The 26,517-nt window shown below is 50.2% G+C and overlaps 2 protein-coding genes across 3 annotated transcripts in view; one reads left to right on the top strand and one right to left on the bottom strand.

Annotated features, from left to right (window-relative positions):
- LOC135911352 (uncharacterized) overlaps window positions 1-26,517 on the bottom strand; it is a 213,043-nt gene that overhangs the window by 102,567 nt on the left and 83,959 nt on the right. The window contains exon 2 of the mRNA XM_070523690.1: window positions 22,665-22,865. Coding sequence (XP_070379791.1) covers window positions 22,665-22,865 — 201 coding nt within the window. The remainder of the gene's footprint in view (window positions 1-22,664; window positions 22,866-26,517) is intronic.
- The window catches only part of LOC135911339 (allatostatin-A receptor-like), a 147,058-nt gene that overhangs the window by 37,777 nt on the left and 82,764 nt on the right, over window positions 1-26,517 (top strand). The window contains exon 1 of one of the 2 annotated variants that reach the window (XM_070523687.1): window positions 19,973-20,417. The exons of the other annotated variant lie outside the window; for it this stretch is intronic. The gene's annotated coding sequence lies outside the window, so the exon portion shown is untranslated. Of the gene's footprint in view, window positions 1-19,972; window positions 20,418-26,517 lie in introns of those variants that run through there. 2 annotated transcript variants of the gene reach the window in all.

Raw genomic sequence — 26,517 nt, forward strand, 5'->3', positions numbered from 1 at the left:
CAGCGGAAGAGGTGGCGTCGCTCGTAGAGTAACTCCGTGACCGCGTCTTGCGGCTGACGTTCTGCACCTTCCGTGAACGTCCGTGGATGGTGGACGGGACGTTCACATCGGCGTCCGGTGCCGGTTTGTCTGACGCCTTTCGCACCTCGCGCGAAGCCGTGGTAGCGATGGCTTTCGACGCTGCCGGCTTCACTGACCTGGACCTCGTCGTTTGTGTAGATGGGTCCTTAGTGGCAGGTCTTGCACGCGGTGGCTTGACGGTGGTGGCGTCGTGAGAAGGACTGTCGGCACCGTCGGCAGCAGCCCGCTTCCGCTTCGCCGGGGTCGTCTTGGGCGACGCGACTGCGTTGTTGGCTGTCCCCTCCTCCTGCGTCATGGCGGAAGCAGCTCGGCGCACTCCTGCGGCCTCGGTCTTCCGTCGGTACTCGCTCCCGCAGTGTTCCCACCGTCGTCGTCACTCTTCGGGCTGACGGGGAATGTGGTCGAAGGCTGGGCTTCAGGAGGAGCAGCGCTCGCAGTGAGAGGATGGCCTTCTTCAGTGGTCCAAGCGCAATCTGTTCTGGCCAGTCGAGCAGCGTTCGCGAGCCCCGTGGAACGGCGCGTGGAGCGGCGGGCTTCTTTCTCCTCCGTCTCGCCAATCTTCTCGCGAGTGTAGAGGTCGCCACCTATGTTTGTGTGGCTATCTGGTGGCGACACCTGCGTTCTGTCCTCTATTCCCGCACACGATTAAACTTCACTTGTCGTTACGACGCCAGAGTGCCTCCCTGCGGCCCCTCTCGAGAAGCTGCGGCCTTGGCGCCTCGATATTTGAAACCAAACACTCCACATGGTGTCCGAAGTGGCCGGTTGAAGGCCGTTGTTTGCTTTCGTCTACCACACGCCAAGCAAGATGGCCAACGAGCAACCTGCGTCTTATTGGAAGGGGTCAGCATCTCACTACGGCAACCCAACGCGTTTGACTTCAACCATGTTGCGTCATGGCCGGCGTGTAGAACCCTTTATACAGATAACGCCCCACATTCTGCGGTTGGCCACACGTCTGCAGAAGTACAAGTAGACTCACTTCTATATTGTATTAGCCCTGAGAGTCGTCCCCTTTTTGAAACCTTCGCGCTTTCCGTGCACGAACTACGGTGCTACGAGACTGTCGTATGACGTTTCCCGGAGAAGTATGTGTGCCAAGCAAACGAAGTTTACGAATCCTCTCGGTTTGACAAGTGCACTAGGAAAGCGAGCGAGGGCGTCGACCCTCATTTCGCCCTATTATAGTGGATGACCAAGGGTGGCAGCTTCCAGGCTCCTCAAGTCGAAGAGCGTCTCGGACGCGACAGATTCGTGCACGGCCTAAAAGCTAATCGTAATTGTTTTATCAGTATTATTGGGTTGATCTGGCCTTAACCTAAAAACCGGAAAGCAGGTATTGCCATAATGCTGCACCCACTTATGTGAAGCGCTGTATATATATATATATATATATATAAATATATATATATATATATATATATATATATATATATATATATATATATATGCACGTGTGTGAGCGTGGGTAACTGCGCAGGCTATACTGCCTTGCACTCTGTGAGGGCCCCCTCTCCACTGAAGGGCGACTTTAAGGACTATCTATAAGTTACACTCTTAGTCTCGAAAACAGTGTGAGGGCAGCAGTTGTACCGGTATTTACACCCGTAGCAGCATTTAGGTCCTAATTTTTTGTTACTGCTAGAGCCACCACTGTCGCAAAACAAGACCAGTTGACAGCTTGATGAGCGACTTTGGCGAGACGCTTGCTATTTGTTTCAGGATAAGCCTGCGTGTCCCTTACGATCAAAATACAATTAAGCAGGTGAAAAAGACAAAACACGTTCTACTACGGGAAATCGCTGGAGCATCTGCACCCCCTCTGTTGCCCACAAAGCGGACAGGGAAATATCCACAGCAGCATCGTCATCGTCATCATCATCATCAGCATCGGTTTCCTTCGTGGTTATGGCACTGTAGCATAATTAGTCGATTTTGTTCATGATATCGCTTCTAACCTGGACATAGATAATCAATTCTAAATAACTGGTAAAATAAACGCCATATTCAATAATTCCTTCTCGTGTTTCTTCGATAGTCAGTTTTCTTCATTATCGCTCACAATTTGTTTCTTTTAACTGAGTGGACTCGACTCCTGCCGATGTTACGTCAGTCGTTCCTCAGGGATCCGTCTTAGGCCCTTCATTATTTCTAAATTATATAAGTGATTTACCTCGTAGCACCTCAACTAATATGTGACTTTATGCAGATGGCCGTGTATCATACAAATCTATTTACTCCATTGATGACCACCACCGTCTTGCCCAATCTCTTTTGTGATTCTGCGCTTGATGGAAAACGTGGCAAATGATCACAAACTGTAGTACAGCAGTCCTGATGTCATCTTTCTATATACAGGGCCCATTCTCGTTCGATTATTCTCTGGATGGGATCCAACTCAAGAGGGTGCCTCAGTATATAAATACGGAGATGTCATTCTAATTGAGCATCTTTCTTTGTCTAAACACATCGTATATGTAAACGGGAAAATCCTAAAAAATTTAAGTAAACGCGCCGCACATTAGCTAAGACACCCGCGATACTAAACTGCTGCTTTCTAAAACGCTGATTCGAGCCTTTATAGAATATGAATATGTCGCTTGGATCGATTACAAACAATGCGAAATAAGCTCGCACAACGTTCTACAAATACCTATCCGTTTCATTTGTCAAAATTACAGCCGCACTTGCTCACCCACACAGGTTCAGCAATCTTTCAACATTGAGTCATTACTTTCTCGTTATCGCGTTGAAGCCTCAAAATTTTATATGCAGATAGTAACTCCAGCTCTGGTCTTTCTGATTGTAACTGTATCACATTTACTTACGCAAGTTGTACCCGTAGCTCCTACGCCTTGAACATAACAGCTATTTATACCCTTACTAACACATTCAATTAGTTTTTTTCCACGTAAAATACAGCTTTGCAATTCGCTACTTTGTAACATTCGTCCACTATCACAAAAATATTTCATAGCTGCCACTGAAAAGCACTCCGCTAATATGTGATGAGCTTCTTTTTGATGATTCATCTTTTTGTGTTTATGTGCGTTTTTGATGTGTAATGTAGAGTAATAGACAATGTTCCCACACCTACTATAGCCCTATATTGGGCTGCTGTATATGTAAATAAATAAATAAATAGCGCCGCATCCGTAGCGGTACTTTCCAGTGACCCATGTTGGCGTGAAAAAGGTTTGTTAAAGAGTGGTACATATGCATTGTCCCATACTCAATGACTCAAGTTGGGCCTATGGTAGGATACGAAATGGGTTCCCCCGGCAAACCAGCCCGGTGCTCTGTCCCCTTTAGAGCACGGTCTACCCAGTGACTCATGCTGGTAGGGAAATCGTCACAGACATAGATAGAAACATTCTGGTAACGGCGCGAAGCATATTAAGAATGCTGATCTCATTGAAACCCCCCGAGACCTGACGTTGCGACGAACACTGGAACCTCCACCCCCCTCCACCCAAAACCACAATAAATTGGGCCGCGAACGACGTTTAAGCAATTCTGTGCAAAGAATGAAAGGAAAGGAAAATCGAGTAACGGCATGAAACCACTGGCGTGGCATCAGCGTTCAGATAAGTTATCGGAAAGATATCGGGAGGTAATAAAGACAATATTTAACGAGGCGCAGCATGTCATTAACTCCACGCGGGATGTTTGCGTGCAGCACAAGCTGCACGTGGCCTCCAGAGCGCCAGTTTCTGACTGATTGTGCTTGGTTCGTAGAATCTGACTGCCCCGACTACAGGGTAGTGGCTAGTTAATTAGCTCTACCATTTGCGGCATTACTTTCACCGTATTCTGCTGCGGCGTGTTCGAAAGAGAACGCGCAGGCATTCTACCTTACGGGAAGCGAGATCGATACAGGCACATTGCAACTGATTCATTGGATTCGCCTTCATCACTGCGTTTATGAAATTACTGTAACTGATATACCAGTTCACTATGTCATTAACCTCTGATTACATGAACGAATTCCTCACACGAATATCAGGGGACGATAGAGGATGGCTTCATTTCTCTTACAAAGGCTTGAAAATAGGTAAAAATTTCTTTTCATAAACATTTCAATAAAGGTACATACAGCATTAGGTTTGGCGGACAATTCTTTCTTTGGAACTACTTTGGCGTAAGATTTCTTTATGAATATGGACACCAAATTTTGCGTGGAATTGACCGAGGTACTTTACGCACTTACATCTACGTCTCAGCTCATATGGCCTGCTCTCCTTTCGTTTTACATCTGATATCCCTCTTGACAGCGTTTTTCAGCAGTCATCCACTAGGCCGGCCGAGACAACGATTACGAGCTGCTTGAAGGCTTCCTTGATCTCCTCCGGCTTCCTGTGCGTGTTACCGAATACTAATTTCGTCTATGTTCTTAGGTTTGACCGATTAGATAATAACAAAATAGGCCGACCAATACGATACCCCCTCATGCGACATTTAAGCGCAGTTCTATACGTGCTTTCATTTTTCGATGTATGGAGGCAAGGAATTTGGGACCAATAGAGAGTTTTAGTTTAGAGTACGCAACCATAGCGTACGCTACACGCTATAAAATAGCGTACGCTAAGCGGCGCACGCTTTCTACAATTTTAATTGGCCGACGATATCTTCGGATCTCTGAGGCCATATTCCGTCGTTGCGACTATTTCGCGCCTGTAGCGATAGGTGGCGCTGACATCTCAAACGTTTCTTTCGTTAGGCTTCGGCTCGTTCGAAACGAGAAGCGATCTCGAAAACACCACGAAGTTATCCATAATACTCTGTCGTCGAAGCGGCCTGAGACTAAGCGAAAGGCGTTTACACATTCATTTGCTACGAACGAAGTGCATTTTACAAAAGCAACGCCAAATTCAATTCGAAGCGGGCAGCCGGGATCGCCGCCATGTTTCCCGCAAACTCCGCAAACCCCGCAAAAACGCTAACGCTAACTCGTTTGCGTTGCGTACGCCCGCTATACCCGCTATTTCGTTTAGCGTTCAGCGCATGCGCAGTGGCGACCCGCTATTTTTTAGCTTACGCAATGGAATATTGCACGCTATACTAAAACTGTCTATTATCACTCCAGTGACTGGCAGTATGCCTTTGCCGTTAGCGCCATCGCAGGAGGACACACTCGCCCCAGACACCTCTCCCGAAGCTGCAGAGGAAGCCGCCATTACCCTAGCTATCATCAACACAGAAGCACGGTATGTTTTATCAGGCTCCAAAACTGCAATCCTAAATTTCGCACGAGGCCGAGTCCACGTCCCTGCTTTTTGCATACTGGACTCGCCCGTTGCATCCCCGCCCCATCATGTGGAGCTGATTTCGGTGCCCACGCACTGCGGGAATCCAGGTACCGAGGCCGCCAACCTCTCAGCCCGAGGTTCTTTAAAACCGGGCTCTTGCGGCCTCCGATCCGGGATTCACGAAGGAGCGCGCGCACACTTTCAACGAGCTGACGAATGCCTCCAAGGCAGCGCGTCAGCTGTACCCCGCAGCGCACAAATCCCTTAGCAATCGACAAGCAACCCTTTGGCACCGATTACAAACTCGCACTCTCCCATCTCCTCTGACTCTTTCTCACTATCACCCACTTTTCCTCACATCAGCCTGTAATCTCTGTCCCGAACCTCGCGCTTCTGCACTCCACCTCCTTTCTCATTACCCGGCGCATCCTCCCCCGCGGGGCCTCGAGCACCTGAAGACCTGGGAGGACTGGGAGACCCTGCTGCGCTCTGGAGACACGGTCGTGCAGACCATGGCTACTGATCGGGCTGCCAGCGTTATGGAGCGAAGCAACATAAACGCTTGAGTGCAGTGGGGTCGTGCGGGGGCCCAGGAGCCTGCGTGCTCCAATCTCCCCAGTCTTAGAATAAAGTTTTGATGATGATGATGCTTGAGAACGCTGACATGATGATCGGCTTCGGGGCAAGCTGCAGAAGAAAATGACGACGAACGCACGAGCAAGCCAGGAAAGGGCGCCCAAGAGCTACGTTCTAAAAACCATACGCATACTTGGAAACCTTTTGTGCAGGCAGTAATTGAGCGATAGTAAACATCATTTGAGCAAAAGTTATCTTGAGTTGTTGCTAAGACGGGCAAACCGTGATTTCTTCATTTGTCCAACCACTTTGCCTATTAATTTCCCGATCTTCATCAGGCAGACAATATAAAGTGTGCAATCATTGAACCTCCGTATGTTCAGTCTGCAGTTCCTTTTTTAAAAACGTTTTCGTCAGGAGACGAGTGCTGGAGGAAATTTCTGTGCAGATTTTCTAACGTAAAGATCGTGGCTGTGGATCACAACATTTTAAATCATTCAATCAATCAAGGAATCAATCAATCGATGAATCGACCAATTATTTATTTACAGTTTCATTAAATTTAATATTTGGAACACAAAAGGAAGTCATTTTTGAAGCAACAAATGCTTGTCGCCTCGTTCAATTTTTCCTGCCCATCTCCACCGCTCGACGACGAACCACTACAACGGGCGGGGCGGCGACGTTTTGTGCCGCCCTTGCATCCCCTCTTCCAGCCGTGGTCGCTGTCCGAGACGGTGTTAGACGTCCCTCGCCTACCGCCTTTGTGCTTGCGGCCACCTCAGCCGCTGCGGGACGAGTGTCGGGATCGGCCACGGCTCCTTCCCCCCGTGGCATGGTGGCTGCTGCTGCCGGAGTGGGGACTACGGGAGCGGAGGCGACGCCTGGAAGCCTTGGCAGAGGCCGAGGAGGCATGGCTCTGGGACGACCTCCGTGCTCGAGTCTTGCGGCTCACTTTGGGGGCCTTTTGTGGGCGTCCCTTGTTGGTGGAGGGGACGTTCCCATCGGCGCCTGGTGCCGGTTCATCGGAGGCCTTTCTTGTCTTAGCAGAAGCCCTGGTGGTGATGGCTTTCTGCGCTGCCGGCTTCACTGACCTGGACTTTATCGTTGGTGTAGGCGAATTCTTGGTCGCGTTCCCGTGCGGCCGCTTGACGACGGGCGCCTCTTGAGATGGACGGCTCCCATCGTCGGCAGCAGCCGGCTTCCAGTTCGCCCGGGTCGTCGAAGCCCTGGTGGTAATGGCTTTCTGCGCTGCCGGCTTCACTGACCTGGACCTCATCGTTGGTGTAGGCGAATTCTCGGTCGCGTTCCCGCAAGGCCGCTTGACGACTGGCGCCTCTTGAGATGGACGGCTGCCATCGTCGGCAGCAGCCGGCTTCCAGTTCGCCCGGGTCGTCTTGCACCTGGCCGCCTCTTTGTTGGCTGTGCCCACCTCCCGCGTCATGGCGGCAGCAGCTGGGCGCAATCCTTCGGCCTGGGTCTTCCGTCGGTGCTCGCTCCCGCAGTCTACTCACCGTCGTCGTCAGCCGGAATGTACTAGAAGCTTCAGGGGGAGCAGTGCCCGCAGTGGGAGGACGGCCTCCTTCAGCGCTCCAAGCGAAATCTGATCTGGCCAGTCGAGCAGCGTACGCGAGCCCCGTGGAACGGCGCGTGGAGCGGCGGGCTTCTTTCTCCTTCGTCTCGCCAATTTTCTCCCTGGTGTAGAGGTCGCCAGCTGTGTTTGTCTGGCTATCTGGTGGCGACACCAGCTTTCCTTCCGGTATTCCCACGCACGATTTAAACTTCACTTGTCGTTACGACGCCAGAGCGCCTCTCTGCGTCCCCTCTCGACATGCTGTACCGCTACCGCCGCAACATTCGGAACCCAACACTCTACGTGGTGTCAGAAGTGACCGGCTGAAGACCTGTTTGCTTTCCCCTACCGAACGCTAAGCAAAATGACCACCGAGAAACGTGCGTCCGATTTGAAGTGGCTCGCAAGCTCCGTATGGCAACTCAATGCGTTCGAATTCAACCACGTGGCGTCCTGGCCGGTGTGTAGAACACTTTATCAAGATTACGCAGCGCTCCCTGCGGTTGGCCACACGACTGCAGAAGTACAAGTACACTAAGTTCTATATTGTCTGAGCCGGGCTTTCTATGCAGTCCATGCATGGTGTGTGTGGACAACATTCGAACAACATTGCGACTACATTGCATGAATATAACGACGTGCTAGAGCGTGCTAGTGACGTGTGTCACTAGAACAGTGCGGGACAGGCAGTGCTTAAAGTCAGGAGGTGTACGGTAGGAGTGTGCTCGGCCTCCTCTGCATTCTTTAAGGAGGTGCCGGCCCCCTACCTTCCTACCTCTTGGCAGGTCAACTGTAGCCATGCAGTACCCGTTCGAAAAGCATTGGAGCTGATTACCAGTAGTGCCTTGTGCGGGGCCATTCTATCTCTCCAATCGCAATTATTACGTTGATCTGGCATCCGTCAAAAAACAAGAAAAAACACGAAAGCAGGGTATTGCCGTACTGCTGCATGTACTTCTCCGAAGCTCTGAATATATATATATATATATATATATATATATATATATATATATATATATATATATATATATATATATATATATATATATATTTGTATATATTGTCACGTGGTAGTGACGTTAAAGCACACAGTAGCAGTACTGTGAAAGACAAAACTAGCTTTTATTGGGCGAACCTGTGCCCACAAAACAGGCTACACGTAAAGCGCAACGATGGCGGCGAACACGCTCGGCGATCGTCGAAAATCTGATCAGCGGGTCAAGCGCGTCGGCTTTTATAGAGCAGTCATCGAATGTTGCAGACTAATCGTTCGGACCCGCATGCCTTCCACAAAGTTCTACACCATTCGCGTCAAGTGATGCAATCAGATAACATAACGTTCAGCGACAACAGACAGCAGATAGAAGCATCGATAACGTTCCAGAAACTTCGGTACATACAGGCGCGTCCCACGCTGTGCGATTACTTTTGTTAGGCTGCGAAACGTGGTTGCCCGATAAAGATAAGTATACGTGTCAATACCCCCCTCTTAAAAAGCATCGACCCGATGCTGCAAGGAAACGAAGGTAATGAACAAAAGCACTCGTAGCAAAGAAAAGAACAAAAATGGCGAAGTTTGTCAGCGTCCGTAAAAGGGTTTAAGGCGCACCACGTGGACCACTTCAGATCGTGCGCGGCGCCGCTGTGAATGCGAAATGCCGTCTGGCACGACCTCATAGTCCAGAGCGCCAATGCGTCGGATGACCTTGTAGGGTCCGAAATAGCGTCGGAGTAGTTTCTCACTGAGTCCTCGTCGGCGTATCGGGGTCCATACCCAAACACGGTCGCCGGGCTGGTACTCGACGAAGCGTCGTCGGAGGTTGTAGTATCGGCTGTCGGTCCTCTGTTGGTCCTTGATCCGCAGGCGGGCGAGCTGTCGGGCTTCTTCGGCGCGCTGGAGATAGCTAGCGACGTCAACATTCTCTTCGTCAACGACGTGGGGCAGCATGGCGTCGAGCGTCGTCGTCGGGTTCCTGCCGTAAACCAGCTTAAACGGCGTGATCTGTGTTGTTTCTTGCACCGCCGTGTTGTAAGCGAAGGTTACATACGGCAGGACCGCGTCCCACGTCTTGCGCTCAACGTCGACGTACATCGCTAGCATGTCGGCGAGGGTCTTATTCAGGCGCTCCGTAAGACCATTCGTTTGCGGATGGTAGGCAGTTGTCCTCCTGTGGCTTGTCTGGCTATATTGCAGAATGGCCTGGGTGAGCTCTGCTGTAAAAGCCGTTCCTCTGTCGGTAATGAGGACTTTTGGGGCGCCATGTCGCAGCAGGATGTTCTCGACGAAAAATTTCGCCACCTCGGCTGCGCTGCCTTTCGGTAGAGCTTTTGTTTCAGCGAAGCGGGTGAGATAGTCCGTCGCCACGACGATCCACTTATTCCCGGATGTTGACGTCGGAAACGGCCCCAACAAATCCATCCCAATCTGCTCGAATGGTCGACGAGGAGGTTCGATCGGTTGTAGTAACCCTGCTGGCCTTGTCGGTGGTGTCTTGCGTCGTTGACAGTCTCGGCATGTCTTAACGTAACGGGCGACGTCGGCGGTCAGACGCGGCCAGTAATACCTTTCCTGTATTCTCGACAGCGTCCGGGAGAATCCGAGGTGCCCAGCGGTTGGATCGTCGTGTAAGGCGTGCAGTACTTCTGGATGCAGCGCCGACGGAACAACAAGAAGGTAGTTGGCGCGGACTGGTGAAAAGTTTTTCTTCACGAGTAGGTTGTTTTGGAGCGTGAACGAAGATATTCCACGCTTAAATGCCCTAGGGACAACGTCGGTGTGCCCTTCCAAATACTCGACAAGGGCTTTTAGCTCCGGGTCCCCTCGTTGTTCATCAGCGAAGTCTTCCGCGCTTATTATTCCAAGGAAGGCGTCGTCATCCTCGTTATCTTGCGGCGGCGGGTCAATGGGGGCGCGTGATAGGCAATCGGCATCTGAGTGTTTTCGTCTGGACTTGTATGTTACAGTAATGTCGTATTCTTGTAGTCTGAGGCTCCACCGTGCCAGCCATCCTGAAGGGTCCTTTAAGTTAGCTAGCCAACACAACGCGTGATGGTCGCTGACCACTCTGAATGGCCTGCCATATAGGTAGGGGCGAAATTTCGCTGTAGCCCAAACGATGGCGAGACATTCCTTTTCCGTTGTGGAATAATTACCTTCCGCTTTTGACAACGACCGGCTAGCGTAAGCTATCACGTGTTCATGTCCATCTTTTCGCTGGACTAGGACGGCACCGAGGCCTAGGCTACTGGCGTCAGTGTGAATTTCGGTATCGGCGTGCTCGTCGAAGTGCGCAAGTACGGGCGGAGTCTGCATGCGTCGTTTGAGTTCTTCAAATGCGTCGGCCTGCGGCGTTTCCCACTTGAACTCAATGTCACATTTAGTTAGCTGTGTCAGCGGCTCAGCGATGCGTGAAAAGTCCTTGACAAATCGCCTGTAGTAAGCACACATGCCAAGAAATCTACGCACTGCCTTCTTGTCGGTGGGCTGCGGGAACTTTGCGATGGCAGCTGTCTTCTGCGGGTCGGGGCGGACTCCAGACTTGCTGATTACGTGGCCTGGGAACAGAAGCTCATCGTAGGCGAAGCGGCACTTTTCTGGCTTCAGAGTGAGCCCTGATGACTTGATGGCATCGAGTACTGTTGCAAGCCGCCTAAGGTGATCGTTGAAATTTTCGGCGAAGACAACGACGTCATCCAAGTAAACGAGACAGGTCTGCCACTTCAATCCTGCTAAAACCGTGTCCATGACGCGCTGGAACGTTGCAGGTGCCGAGCACAGTCCAAATGGCATAACCTTGAACTCGTAGAGGCCGTCTGGGGTGATGAAGGCGGTCTTTTCGCGATCTCTTTCGTCGACTTCTATTTGCCAATAGCCAGACTTGAGGTCCATCGACGAGAAGTATTTAGCGTTGCAGAGCCGATCCAATGCGTCGTCTATCCGTGGGAGGGGGTATACATCCTTCTTCGTGATCTTGTTCAGTCGACGATAATCGACACAGAAACGTAGGCTTCCGTCCTTTTTCTTTACCAGGACAACAGGGGATGCCCACGGGCTTTTCGACGGCTGGATGATGTCGTCGCGCAGCATTTCGTCGACTTGTTTTCTTATAGCTTCACGTTCCCGCGTCGAAACTCGGTAAGGGCTCTGGCGTAGTGGTCGAGCGCATTCTTCGGTTATTATGCGATGCTTTGCGACTGGTGTTTGTCGAATCCTCGATGACGTCGAAAAGCAGCTTTTGTATCGTCGAAGCAGACTTCTGAGCTGTTGCTGCTTAATCACGGGGAGACTTGGACTTATGTCGAAGTCTGGCTCGGGTACTACAGTCGTCGGAGTAGATGCGACAGAATCCGAGAGGACAAAGGCATCGCTGGTTTCCACAATTTCCTCGATGTATGCGATGGTCGTGCCCTTGTTGATGTGCTTGAACTCCTTGCTGAAGTTTGTCAGCAACACTTTCGTGTTTCCTCTGTGCAGTCGAGCGATCCCTCTTGCGACGCAAATTTCACGGTCAAGCAGAAGACGTTGGTCGCCTTCGATGACGCCTTCTACGTCAGCGGGTGATTCGGTGCCGACCAAAATAACAATGCTGGAGTGAGGCGGGATGCTCACTTGATCTTCGAGCACACTCAAGGCATGGTGACTACGAGGGCTCTCCGGCGGTATCGCTTTATCTTCCGACAGCGTTATTGACTGTGACTTCAGGTCGATGATTGCGCCGTGTTGGTTCAGGAAGTCCATACCGAGAATGACGTCTCGTGAACACTGTTGGAGGATAACGAAAGTGGCAGGGTAAGTTCGGTCATGAATGGTTATTCTTGCCGTGCAGATTCCAGTCGGCGTGATGAGGTGTCCTCCTGCGGTGCGAATTTGAGGGCCTTCCCATGCAGTCTTAACCTTCTTCAGCTGGGCGGCGATGTGTCCACTCATGACGGAGTAATCAGCCCCTGTGTCCACTAAGGCGGTAACCGCGTGTCCGTCGAGAAGCACGTCGAGGTCGGTGGTTCTTTGTCTGGCGTTGCAGTTGGGTCTTGGCGTCGGATCACGGCTGCGTCGTGTTAAACTGAAGCTTGAACGTCGCGTCGTCAAGTCGTCTTTCGTCGGTGTAGTTTTGGCTTCCTGACTTCGTCGGGACGGCGGCGTGTCGTCATTAGGTCGTCGAGATGGTTGCTTCGTCGTCTTCGTCGGCGGCGGAGGATCTTCGTCAGTTCGACGAACAGCAACCGCACCTCCATCGGTTGCTGCTTTTAGTTTTCCGGGTATGGGCTCGCTGACCGGCCCCGGGCTGGGCCAGTGTATGGTCGGCGCTGCGGCGGCAGGTAGCGGCCAGGTGACGGCGAGGTAGTCGGCGATATCGCGAGGTCGTTCGCCAATCTGTGGCCGCGGCGCGTTAACGGCGAAACCTCGCAGTCCCATCTCCCGGTATGGGCATCGGCGGTACACATGGCCGGCTTCCCCGCAGTGGTAGCAGAGCGGGCGGTGGTCAGGAGCGCGCCAAACGTCTGTCTTCCTCGGGTAGGTGCGCTGGGCGACGGGTGGTCGTGCTGGCGGCGGCGGCGGACGACGAAACTGCGGCGTGACAGGGCCCTGGCGCGGTCGCGGAGGGGGGCCTCGACGGCGTGCGACGGCGGCGTAGGTCATTGCTTGCGGCTCGGGCTGCGGCGATTCAGGGGCTACTCCAAGTTGTTGTTGGAGTTCCTCACGCACGACATCGGCAATCGAAGCTACCTGAGGCTGTGATGATGGGAACAGCTTTTGTAGCTCCTCCCGCACGACAGCTCGGATAGTCTCGCGCAGGTCGTCGGTGGCCAGTGACTGAAGTCCGGCGTAGTTTGTCGCGTTCGTGCGGCGGTCGAATTGCCGGTTTCGCATCTCGAGTGTCTTCTCGATGCTGGTTGCCTCGCGAAGGAACTCTTCTACGGTCTGCGGTGGGATTCGTACCATTGCGCCGAAAAGTTCTTCCTTCACACCACGCATGAGAAGGCGGACTTTCTTCTCCTCGGGCATATCCGGGTCGGCGTGGCGGAAGAGACGCTTCATTTCCTCCGTGAAGATGGCAACGTTCTCGTTCGGTAGTTGCACTCGGGCGTCCAGCATGGCTTCGGCCCTTTCCTTGCGCACGACGCTTGTAAAGGTGCGCATGAAGCCTGTACGGAACAGGTCCCATGTTGTCAATGTCGACTCCCTGTTCTCGAACCACGTTCTGGCGGCGTCTTCTAGGGCGAAGTATACGTGCCGCAACTTGTCCTCGGAGTCCCAGTTGTTGAAAGTCGCGATTCGCTCGTACGTCTCCAGCCAGTATTCCGGGTCCTCAGTTGCTGCTCCATGGAAAGTTGGTGGGTCCCGAGGTTGCTGTAGGATAACGGGGGACACTGGGGCAGCCATTTGGGTTGTCTTGATCACTATCTTCTTTGTCGTTTCAGGCAGAAGTCCGTGCTCTGGGGGCAGTCTTTGCAGTCTGCGGCTAGCACGCTGGTCTTCGGCGATGTTAGTTTTGTCCTCGGGCTTTGGGCTTGGATCGCGACTTTGCGGGGGCGTTCGGTACATGAACGCACTAGCACCTCCACCAGATGTCACGTGGTAGTGACGTTAAAGAACACAGTAGCAGTACTGTGAAAGACAAAACTAGCTTTTATTGGGCGAACCTGTGCCCACAAAACAGGCTACACGTAAAGCGCAATGATGGCGGCGAACACGCTCGGCGATCGTCGAAAATCTGATCAGCGGGTCAAGCGCGTCGGCTTTTATAGAGCAGTCATCGAATGTTCCAGACTAATCGTTCGGACCCGCATGCCTTCCACAAAGTTCTACACCATTCGCGTCAAGTGATGCAATCAGATAACATAACGTTCAGCGACAACAGACAGCAGATAGAAGCATCGATAACGTTCCAGAAACTTCGGTACATACAGGCGCGTCCCACGCTGTGCGATTACTTTTGTTAGGCTGCGAAACGTGTTTGCCCGATAAAGATAAGCATACGTGTCAATATATATATATATATATATATATATATATATATATATATATATATATATATATATCTATATAACTCAGGCGATAAACAATTTCTCTCTAAATACAGCCTGATATCGCTCACGCCCCAGTCATGCAAGATATTCGAGCACATTATTCGCAAATATATAATCGAGTCCCTTATGTCTATGGATGTTCTAGCATCTGCCGGTGCGGTTGTGGGCTTAATCCACCTCTTTCATATTCCTGTGCTGCCGTCTGACGCACGCCGCTTGAAACGTTTTGGAAGGGTGTCGGGGATTTCGTCGGTTAATTTGTGTACCTGCGCCCATGCTGAGTGTGCGTCGGTTGTTCGGTTGGTGGATGGCGATTAATTATTATTGGTTAATTAAGAGGAAGTGTCACCCCTGCGAGGTGACACTTCCTCTCTAGGTGGAGCGAGCGGCAACGGCGCCGACGGCGGCGCCATTTTGTTGGAGCGCGGTGGTGGCGCTGCTATAGGCAACGCGGCTCAAGGTCGTTCGTCGGCCACGGCGTATGGCATACGGCATACAGCTGCCTGCATACGGCATACGGCGCGACGAGCCGAAATGACTCGCTGGCTGGCGTAGTAAAGCTTTTGCTTTAAAGTCGGACGATTACGATACCCCCGAATGCGATATTTAAGCTCAGCTTTGTACGCGTTTTCATTTCGCGATATATAGAGGCAAGAAATTTGGGACCAATATCACTCCAGCGACTGGCAGTGGGCTTTTACCGCCAGCGCCATCGCAGTGGTAGGCGGAGTTTCAGAACCCTGGCATGATGATCGGGATTGGAGCCAGCTGCGGCAGAAAGCGACGACAAAAGCACGAGCAGTGGCACGAGCGCGTTGGGGCGCTTAGCTGAAACACGCCGACGCTTGACCAAGGAACGGGCGCCTAAGAGGTGCGTTCTAAAAACCATATGAATACTTGGAAACCTTTTGCACAGGCGATAATTGAATGATAGTAAAGACCCTATGATGAAAATTTATTTTCAATTGTTGTCCAGACCCGAGTGCGGAACAGTGGGAGAGTATGCTTTCCAGCGTAAGCTTGAACGGCCAAAAGCGCCTAGTAGAGCGAGCTCGCGGGTTGGCCATACTCAGTGGAGCCTTGGACTAGGGCACAAACCCTGTGATTGCAGACAGAAGAATCCATCAGAAGATGGAAGACGCCGTCTGAAGCCGCGAAGATCTTTTCTAGAGCCCAATAAATGTTTTCCGATCCGATCCTACTAATTTCACGATTATCTGGCAGACAATGTGAAGTGTGCAATCGTTCGACCTACGTAGGTTCGGTCTGCAGTTCCATTTTTAAACACATTTTGGAGAGGATAGGAGTGCTGGAGGAAATTTCTGGGCACATTTTCTAACAAAGATCGTGGTTGTGGATCACAACATTTTAAATCAATCAATCAATCGCTCAATCAATCAATCAATTATTTATTTATTTATTATTCATTCACAGTTTCATTATATTTATAATTGGGAACACAAAAGGAAGGCAGTTCTGTAGCAACACATGCTTGTCGCCGTGTTTGATTTGTCGTGCCCATCTTCACCGCTCGACAACGAATTCCCACGACTACGGGCATGGCGGCGCCTTCTTGTGGCGCCCTTGACGGTCGCGTTCTCCGCAGACGAGCTGCTCACCGAGCGGTGGCGTCGGCTCTTGCTGCGTCCCCTCTTTCTGCCGCGGCTGATCTCCGAGTCGGTGGTTGACGTCCGTCAGCGACTGCCGTTGCGCTAGCAGCCACCTCGGCAGCTGCGGGACGAGTGCCTGGAGATCAGCCGCGGCTCATTCCCCTCTTGACGCGATGACTGCTGCCGACGTGGGAGCGACTACGCGAGCAGTGTCGATGCCGGGCAGCGGAAGAGGCGGCGTCTCTCGTAGAGTAACTCCGTGATCGCGTCTTGCGGCTGACGTACTGCGCCTTCCGTGAACGTCCGTAGATGGTGGACAGGACGTTCACATCGGCGTCCGGTGCCGGTTCGTCTGACGCCTTTCGCACCTCACGCGAAGCCGTGGTAGCGATGGCTTTCGACGCTGCCGGCTTCACTGACCTGGACCTCGTCGTTGGTGTAGGTCGGTCCTTAGTGGCAGGTCTTGCACGCGGTGGCTTGACGGTGGTGGCGTCGTGAGAAGGACTGTCGGCACCGTCGGCAGCAGCCCGCTTCCGCTTCGCCGGGGTCGTCTTGCGCGTGGCCGCCTCGTTGTTGGCTGTGCCCTCCTCCCGCGTCATGGCGGCAGCAGCTCGGCGCAATCCTTCGGCCTCGGTCTTCCGTCGGTGCTCGCTCCCGCAGTGTTCCCACCGTCGTCGTCGCTCTTCGGGCTGACGGGGAATGTGGTCGAAGGCTGGGCTTCAGGAGGAGCAGTGCCCGCAGTGGGAGGACGGCCTGCTTCAGTGGTCCAAGCGCAATCTGTTCTGGCCAGTCGAGCAGCGTTCGCGAGCCCCGTGGAACGGCGGGTGGAGTGATGGGCTTCTTTCTCCTCCGTCTCGCCAATCTTCTCGCGAGTGTAGAGGTCGCCACCTATGTTTGTCTGGCTATCTGGTGGCGACACCTGCGTTCTCTCCTGTATTCCCGCACACGGTTAAACTTCACTTGTCGTTACGACGCCAGAGTGCCTCCCTGCGGCCCCTTTCGAGAAGCTGCGGCCTTGGCGCCTCGATATTTGAAACCAAACACTCCACATGGTGTCCGAAGTGGCCGGTTGAAGGCCGTTGTTTGCTTTCGTCTACCACACGCCAAGCAAGATGGCCAACGAGCAACCTGCGTCTTATTGGAAGAGGCTCAGCATCTCTCAACGGCAACCCAACGCGTTTGACTTCAACCATGTTGCGTCCTGGCCGGCGTGTAGAACCCTTTATACAGATAACGCCCCGCATTCTGCGGTTGGCCACACGTCTGCAGAAGTACAAGTAGACTCACTTCTATATTGTATGAGCCCTGAGAATCATCCCCTTTTTGAAACCTTCGCGCTTTCCGTGCACGAACTACGGTGCTACGAGACTGTCGTATGACGTTTCCCGGAGAAGTATGTGTGCCAAGCAAACGAAGTTTACGAATCCTCTCGGTTTGACAAGTGCACTAGGAAAGCGAGCGAGGGCGTCGACCCTCATTTCGCCCTATTATAGTGGATGACCAAGGGTGGCAGCTTCCAGGCTCCTCAAGTCGAAGAGCGTCTCGGACGCGACAGATTCGTGGACGGCCTAAAAGCTAATCGTAATTGTTTTATCGGTATTATTGGATTGATCTGGCCTTAGATGGATCTGGATCTGAGCTAAAAACAGGAAAGCAGGTATTGTCATAATGCTGCACCCACTTGTGTGAAGCGCTGTATATATATATATATATATATATATATATATATATATATATATATATATATATATATATATATATATATATATATATATATATATATATATATATATATATATATATATGTATGCGCGGGTGTGAGCGTGGGTGACTGCGCAGGCTATACTGCCTTCCACTCTTTGAGGGCCCCCTCTCCACTGATGGGAGACTTTAAGCACTATCGATAACTTGCACTCTTAGTCTCGAAAACAATGTGAGGGCAGGAGTTGTACCGGTATTTACACCCATACCAACATTAAGGGTCCATTTTTTTTTTTTTACAACTGGCATCACCACTGTCGCAAAACAAGACCAGGTGACAGCTTGATGAGCGACTATGGCGAGACGCATGCTATTTGTTTCAGGATAAGCCTGATTGTCCCTTACGATCAAAAGACAAGCAGGTGAAAGAAGACAAAACACGTTCTACTGCGGGAAATCGCTGGAGCATCTGCCCCCTCTCTGTTTCCCACAAAACGAACAGGGAAAAATCCACAGCAGCATCGTCATCGAGATTCCCCCCTCTATTTCCTTGAACACAAGTACCGCGGGAAAGCGGCAAAGACTGCGCTCACCGAGGCGCTCCCAGGGCCCTTGCGCGTTCGCTCACAAAGTAGGGATATTGGTTTATCGTGTGCCAACGACGTGGTCCAGCGGCTAACCAGACAGTCCCGAAGCGGGCCTCACAGTCGCCTCAATGCTTTAGATAGCGTTGTCTTCTTTTCTCTTGTGCAGAAAGGAGTTGCGCCTGGTCATTCCCCTCTCTCCTTCGGTAAAGAGAAATCGGCGCTCAAAGCGATGGAGGTGGAGACAGAGATGGTCTTGTGCAAAAGGCAGTTGCGACTGGTCATTCCCCCCTTTTCCCTCTCCTTCGGTAAAGAGAAACGGCGTTCAAAGCAATGGAGGTGGAGACAGAGATGGATAAATGAGAGGCAGAAAGGTTAACCCGGAGGCATATCTGAGCACTATAGTAGTCAGGGAAAAAAGAGGAAAGTTTAAGAGAGCTGATGTTGAAGAGGCTGAGAGTCGAGAGCTGATGCCCACTATACTTGGTAATGTTCATTGCGTCGGTGAGAAAGCTCTGGAGGGCTTCTCGCTGTCGCGTTCTTGTTTGCAGAAATGTATTTTCATTTCCATTGTTTTGTTTCCGGAAGTCCCCAAGGCACATTTCCATACTTTTGTTTCTGCCTTTGCCTTTTCATACTCTTTTTTATTTAATTTTGCCTCGTGATCTCGTGAAACTTCTTTCCATCTGTAGTGTCTTGTTGTTTTGTTTTCTCTTTCTTCAGTTGAGAGTTTTCTTGCAAACTTTTAGAATGTCCTACCTTTTTTGGACCAAAGGCTTTCCATCTTTGGCCACCAGTTAAGAAGAAGAAAACATGAGACCGGAGGCAACGGCTGTGCACGTAGTCAATGAAGAACTGCTAAATGTAGTAAAATGTACGCAGTCAGGATGGTTTAAGCCAAATCATGTCGAACTAGGGGCTATACGACAGCCAATGTGCTCAAAGTCTGAGACATATCTCCGTAGTACATCAGGGGGTCATATTGGTCATATGAAGGTGATACAGAAAATGCAGAAGACACTTGGTGAGGCCTGCGCCACTCGGCTTTTGTGTCCAAGATAACATAGATGATATCGCGGACTCGCTTCTTCTAGGCGAGCAACAGAAAAGTTAATGATTGCTTCCCGAGCCCGATAACATCGCCTTGTCATGCTCTCTTAATATACTAAACTCATATGCGCATTACTGCCTGCACGTTAGTTGCTGATGTAATCGATACATACAGCCTTGGCCCTCACCCGCTACATGACTTTTTTCAGTGCTCAACTTGAGCACTTATCTTCAAACCTTGAAAGTGCAGCGACATAATTAAGTGTCGTGTGCGCCTAAGAACACAGTGTGAGGCGCACGCGTGGTTCAAACGAGCGCGCGGTCTAGCGTCGGCGAACTTCTGCAGCGGCTGCCGCAGGATGGCGTTGCAGCCGCTCCTTCTCCGGAGCGCCCCATTGGTCCATAATCCTACAATAGCTTCTCTCTCGCTTTATTTCCCTCTCCGCCGCCAATCTAGCGCTCTTGGCTCAAACACTTCCCGAAGCATCAAGTAGATCGCGTCTGGCAATGTAGGCGCGTGAAAGCGCCAGGGAGCGCGAGCGGTAACTTTGTAGGGCGACGCGCTCGCATCGACGTCTGCTCCTCGGCGTCTTCCCATCACTGAGCTTTGATAGCGGAAGTCGCCGAAACTCATCCGCGCATAGGACGGAAGCTTCCAATATCATTTCCGCTGACATTCGTCGTGGATGTAAGGAGAAAAAAAAGTTCGACGAAAGGACTTCCGACGGGAAAGTGTGTTGTGGCAATACGAGAAGGAGCAGAAGTTCTTCGATAACGAATAGCAGACGGCTTTCAAGTGGCCCGGAACTGGAGCTTTCCGGCAAATAAAGGACGCAAACTTGTTACGTCACGCTCTCTACTTTTCTGACGACTCGGGTCAAGCATATTGCAAGAAGAGAGTTTGGGACTGTGAATCACGAACTGGTGCCTCTCGGTTGCTCGATGTGTTCGTCACCTTGACGAGGTAAGCGCATTCTCGTTGAATTTCGCATCCGAATTTCCGTAATTGCCTCGACGCCCTCGTGGTTGCGATGCGATCTTTCTCGACAGGATCTTTACGTAAATGTAATTCACTAAGAATGACTGTTGAGGGTATTGGCACGAATCAGTGCGAAAATTTGGCAGACGACATGTGGGGTACATTCTGATGATTAGCGTCTACTGCTGCATAAGCAGCTGTGCCTTGCATGTTTTTATGCCCTGGCGTTTCTTCAATCATGCGTGCTCCAATTTTTGCGCTGTTGCTGCCATATTGAACGTAGATGTAAATTTCAAGGGCCGAGAGCGGACATTTCAGCGCGACATGAATGTCGGTAACTTAGGGTACGCGCGCAATAGCGAAAATATTTAATGTTTGAATCTTTCGTCTGATAAATGCAAGCCGGTTTTATTTTACCTCTCAATCTCGTGCGCAACGTCCCACTTACTTTCAATATGGTTAGCTATGAGCTACTGTTGTGCAAGTTTTTTGTGTATTTAGTAATCGGTGATAGTTCAATTACTAAACTTTCTGAAGCTGACAAATGCAACAAACCTACGCTTACAATAGACGCAAAGGGAGACGCGCATTGCTCAAAGCTCTAGCAGTGTTCATAAACTTTGTTGATGTTATAGTTGCCGGGGGGGGGGGGGACACATGAAACAGAGTTGAAAGGAAAATATTAGCGCTGAATTGAAGGCCCAAATCTGAATGGGCGAGCTGAAGTTGACGGTGTGAAATTCCACATTTCTTGCTCAGGCACTTTTTTTTTAATCTGCGATATATGATCAACTCCTCAGGTAGGATAATCCAGGTTCAAGGTGTGCCCGGACAGATGTGAGATGTTACGAACGGCAGCTTTGCGTGTTAACTCTCCATGTTGCTGTTGGAGAAAAGATTTATGGAAGAACTTGTCAGAGCGAAGACGTAACACGCTGTCGATGACTACAAATCCTCACCATCTCTCAAATACATATTTTCGCACATACGCCCCCGAAACGAATTACCGAGGCTTGCGCCACCGTAACTTTTCCTTTCTGGAAGGTTGTATCATATATATTCAAGGGTATTTGAAACATTACTTATCACGTAGAATGCGGCATCTGACATTGCCCAATACACGAAAATTTGAATGCCTTTGAACTTTAACTATGATTGGCTCTCGAAGTCAGGAAACATTTCTGCGAGAAGTTGTGAAAGTATGAAATCCAGGCAAAAACACCGGAACCATCGTTTTACATTATCGTTTAAAAAACACGAATGCTTACCCAGTTACATTTATTCTTCATTGGCAATGCATGATTTCCGGGTTTCAGCAAAAAAAAAGTAGTATTGGCAGTCGTCTTAATAGGCCCAAATAGCTCGCGTTCTTTAAAAGAACTGCCACCAAGGCCATACATATGGCTCGTATATTGTACTTCCCCATTCACTGGAACAACATCTATTGAATGTCACATGAAAAGCCTCCGCAGAAACCTAAAAACCCCTGACACGCGCTGAATACGTCTAAACGACGTCTGCCAAATGACCAAATGGTCGGTCGTTGAGCAGACGTCTTTTAGACGTTTTTAGGTAACATTTTTAGACATCCAGGGGGTTTCCAATGTGTGGCCGCGGAAGACAGGCGGCGTCGCACGGACATGTCGGAGTGCTTTGCAGGGTGCTAAGAGGAGAGAGCACGGAATCGTTGAAACACTGGCACAGCAGTGCTCGTACGTGTTCGAATAAGGCCGGGAAGAGAACTTTGCTTCGGGGGGCGAACTCGAATCGCTCCTGTTCAAATGAGTGTCAGATGCCGAAATACTCCCCAGTACACCACCTCCGAGCCGATAGTAATAAAATTTGCCGAATTCGAAAGGACATGAAGGAGAAGCATTAAATCAGTTTGCACTGATAATATATTTTCTGAAAACCTTATGTTAGCTTTCTTTTTTTTCGCGGCAACAGGCCGATTGTGCCAGAGAAAATGAAGGTCAAAGCAAATATTTTTTTTTAAGATTTCGCGCCAAATCTCCAGGGCCGGTAAGTCAGTGTGAGTTCAAGGAGTTCAAAGTATTGTCGCGTTGGAGTGACGGTGAGAACCACATAGCACCAAAACTGTGAGTCACGAATTGGTTGGATGAATGTGTGACTGAGAAAAAAAAATAAAAAGGCACTCGCAGCAACAAGCATAGCGGCGAGTGAAGTCGCCTGTCGTCAAAACGTACTCTAGGCTACTTATATATGACTTGCCTGACGTGCCAGTGTAGTTGTTGGTGCTCGCGTTGGTGCTGGAGTGTGCGCTACCATTTGCGTCACGCGCGCCGTCTGATTGGACCATATGCTCTCGCCATGGAATCGGTGACGACATTCGGGAAGGTTGCGATCCATGAAGGCGGCGTGTTGCGCCCCCGGCGAAATCATTGTAGTTGCGGTGAGCCGATGAGAACAACGCTGACCAGAAAGAAAAGAAAAAAAGATAAACAGTGCGCGCGTGTCAGTATCCTTATTTCTTAGTTATTTTAACTTATTTATTTATCTGTGTGGGCCGCTGGGGCTCAAGTGTAAATTCCCTGCTACGTGTCATGTTCAATCTGTGGCTCCTTCAGAACGCAGTGCATCCTACTTTTACCCTTAAGCGTTTACCTAGAACTTGGCACACACCGTCGAAGTCCATGACGTCAAGGCTTCTTGGTGCGGGAATTTCTAGACGGCGTCGGCTTGGAAAATTCGCGTTTTATTTTTCTTTAATAAAAGCCCGACTTGCTTTTCCGATCCTCTTCCGTCATACCAAAGCCTACTCTTACGATAAGTGCAGCGTTTTTTGGTATTGTAGAAGGTCAAGTTTACTAATACGGGTGGAATAACTTTTCCCCTTACTGTCTCCTAAGAAGCGCAACTTATATTCTAACGATAGTATACCGCCCCAATTTTCGTTTAGGGTGCAAATTTCATTTTACAAATATTGAGAGAAATCGGTATGTAAGAAGAAAAAGACTGAAGTATACAGTTTTAAACTTCTGGCTCTGTACCAAAAAAAAAAAACCTGACATAGCAGTTCTCTAAGCAGCATTGGTTAAAGAGAGATAGAGATAAATAGTAATTTTGTTAATGCGGGCTGTAGATGTTTGCCTGCATCTGTTAGAGCATCTAAACCGGAAAAAAATGTGATATAAATGTTACCAGTTTGTTTCAATTTCTTACAACGCTGCGAAGGTTTTACAAGGGTCCTACTCACAATTTAGTAGCAGTGTATTTTGGAATACTGCAAAAAAGCACGAACTTCTTCCCCTTAAAGATGTATCAGTAATTCCAGCTTATAGATATTTTAGACCACAACCCTTAGGCACCTGTTGCTGCGCTGAGCGTCGACGTCCGTCGGCGTAACCGAGCTAACGAGCACAGCGGAGGATGAAAGAGGGAACGCGGAGCACAGCGGCAGACGAAAGATGGCGAGAGGGAACAGAGCGCGAGAAGCAAAGCGGTGGAGGAAGGCGCAGTGGAAGCATGACGAGGGAGGCGGAGGAGGACAGTATGGCGAGAGGGTGAGGAGGAAACCGGAGTGTCGCACGAGGCGTGCTCTGTAGCGGCGACCAGGCATACGGCGAGCGCGTCCACCGATACCACAGCGTGAGATGGGAAGCACCATACCGCGCAAGACGGGCTGTGCGGCGATGATGGCTGCGATATCGCGCCAGAGTAGCCTGCGTCCGCTCTGTGGAAACAAAGCGCTGCATGAGCGGAGGTCTGTCTGCGACGGGGCCGCTGTGAATCGCACCCACGCGCTGCCTCTCGTAATCGCCCGATTAGCGAAGCATACGCGCCACCCTTCGCTCCGTTTGGAACGTGCTGCACGAGAAAGATTGTCCGCGCCAGCCATAATATCGCGAAATGAAAACACGCGCAGAGCGCTGCTCTAACTTCCCAAAAGGAAGCATCGTAATCGTCTGTAAATTTATTTTCTGCCCTCCTTGTCATAGGACTTTTCCTAAGATTTAGAAAATGTTTGCTATGCAGGACCTAGAATCCCTAGACCTAGCGAAATATGCAAGACCTAGAATCCCTAGACCGAGCGAAATTTCCCTAGCGTTGGCAGCACTGCTTGGAAAGTATATGCACTCTAGGGTGGCTATTATTAAACAGGTCAACTGGAAAGACACCGCTTAGGATTATTTTAACACCGAACGACAGGGAGCGCTAGTGTGCCATGTCTTTTTAGAGGTCCCTCAACATAGTGCTGGTAGCATGCTAAACTAATTAAAGTTCCCGAAGTCAATGCTACAGAAAACGCGCAAAATAAGGTGCACAAAAGAATTGTAAACGTAATATCCGTTAAGCTATTATTTGATCGTATCAGAAAACCCACTTTGTTTCGTAGGATAGTGATATGATGATCGCCTTCAGGACGACGACTACTCGTGTTTGGGCTGAAAGGGCGGACATCCACGGGACGTTCCTTGCACACCATTTGAATCTCGAGCTACAAAAAATTGGCGGATCCCACGCACCGTGGAAATCTATGTAAGCGAAGCTTTCTGTGCTGTTTGCTTTGATTGACGTGGCAGAAACGTTAAACTTTAATTGAACTGAATTTAATTGGGGCTGTACCCATAATTCCAATAATTATTATAATTGCGTGTATAAATTGCATGCATGCATTCGCGGTCTGCACTACGTTTCGCTGCGTAGAGAAGGCACTTCGGTTCCGCGCGACGCTTCTTTCGGGCCTGCCTGTCCTCGACGCTGAGTGCACGCTTTGGAGCCATTTTTCTGGCACACGCTTACGCGCTCCTCTGCACACGTGACATGTACGCTCTTGAGACGCCAGCTCCAAGCACTCCCTACAGGCTATGGACGATTGTAATGTTTACACTATCACAGGCCAGCACGCGAACTCCACAGCCCAGCACCTGCATTTTTGTCGCATAGGAAAGCAAGCACATCACGTGCCATGCGCACGAACTGTGAAACGCTGCCGCGCCGGCGCAGGCCATAGCGCACGGTGGCGAGCGCCATCTGGTGGAGTTGCAAGAAACCCAGCGGTGCGCGCGGGCAGGACTACAGCAGCAGCACGCGACATTTGCAGCGCAATACACCGAAGCCATGATAGGTGTAACGTTAAGGGATAAGAAAAGAGCAGATTGGGTGAGGGAACAAACGCGAGTTAATGACATCTTAGTTGAAATCAAGAAAAAGAAATGGGCATGGGCAGGACATATAATGAGGAAGGAAGATAACCGATGGTCATTAAGGGTTACGGACTGGATCCCAAGGGAAGGGAAGCGTAGCAGGGGGCGGCAGAAAGTTAGGTGGGCGGATGAGATTAAGAAGTTTGCAGGCACGGCATGGCCACAATTAGTACATGACCGGGGTTGTTGGAGAAGTATGGGAGAGGCCTTTGCCCTGCAGTGGGCGTAACCAGGCTGCTGATGATGATGATGACACCGAAGCCATTATGCCCCCATGATGGGCATTCTCTACGGAATTGCACAGGGAACCAAAACCTTAGCTGAATGTCCTCGCTGACACAAATCTGAAACATCGAGCGCGTAACTACGTTGTTTAAATGACAATTTTCTCTGCCAACTTCCCGAGGGTTTGGCGCCTTTGTTCAGTCCGTTGTTTTTCGAGTAAAGTGGGCCGATCCTGGAGATAATGCAATGGCAAAGAAGACAGACTCTGCAGAGTAAAGTCATCTCTCTCTCTCCATCCATATATATATATATATATATATAGATATATATATATATATATATATATATAGAGAGAGAGAGAGAGAGAGAGGGAGAGAGAGAGAGAGAGAGGGTGTCCCAGTTAACTTGGAGGACCACGATTTTAAAAATACCCTCGAGCTCTAGAGAAATCGTACCGACGGCATAGGAGCCGCAGTCGCATGTACTTATGGCAAGCATTTTTTTCATCATGAACTGTTATTTAATTAATTACTTTTAATTAGTGAACATTTTAATTATTGCTTGAATCGCAAACATATAAATTACAAAGTTGTAGGGCACCTCAAATAACCTCCTAATGAAGGATTTGTTTAGTGCTCAGCTTTGCCTCGTTGGTTTTTCCGAGAAAAAAAAACAAAAGCGCGCGAAACATC

Source organism: Dermacentor albipictus, chromosome 8 (assembly GCF_038994185.2).
Source record: "Dermacentor albipictus isolate Rhodes 1998 colony chromosome 8, USDA_Dalb.pri_finalv2, whole genome shotgun sequence".
Lineage (NCBI taxonomy): Eukaryota > Metazoa > Arthropoda > Arachnida > Ixodida > Ixodidae > Dermacentor > Dermacentor albipictus.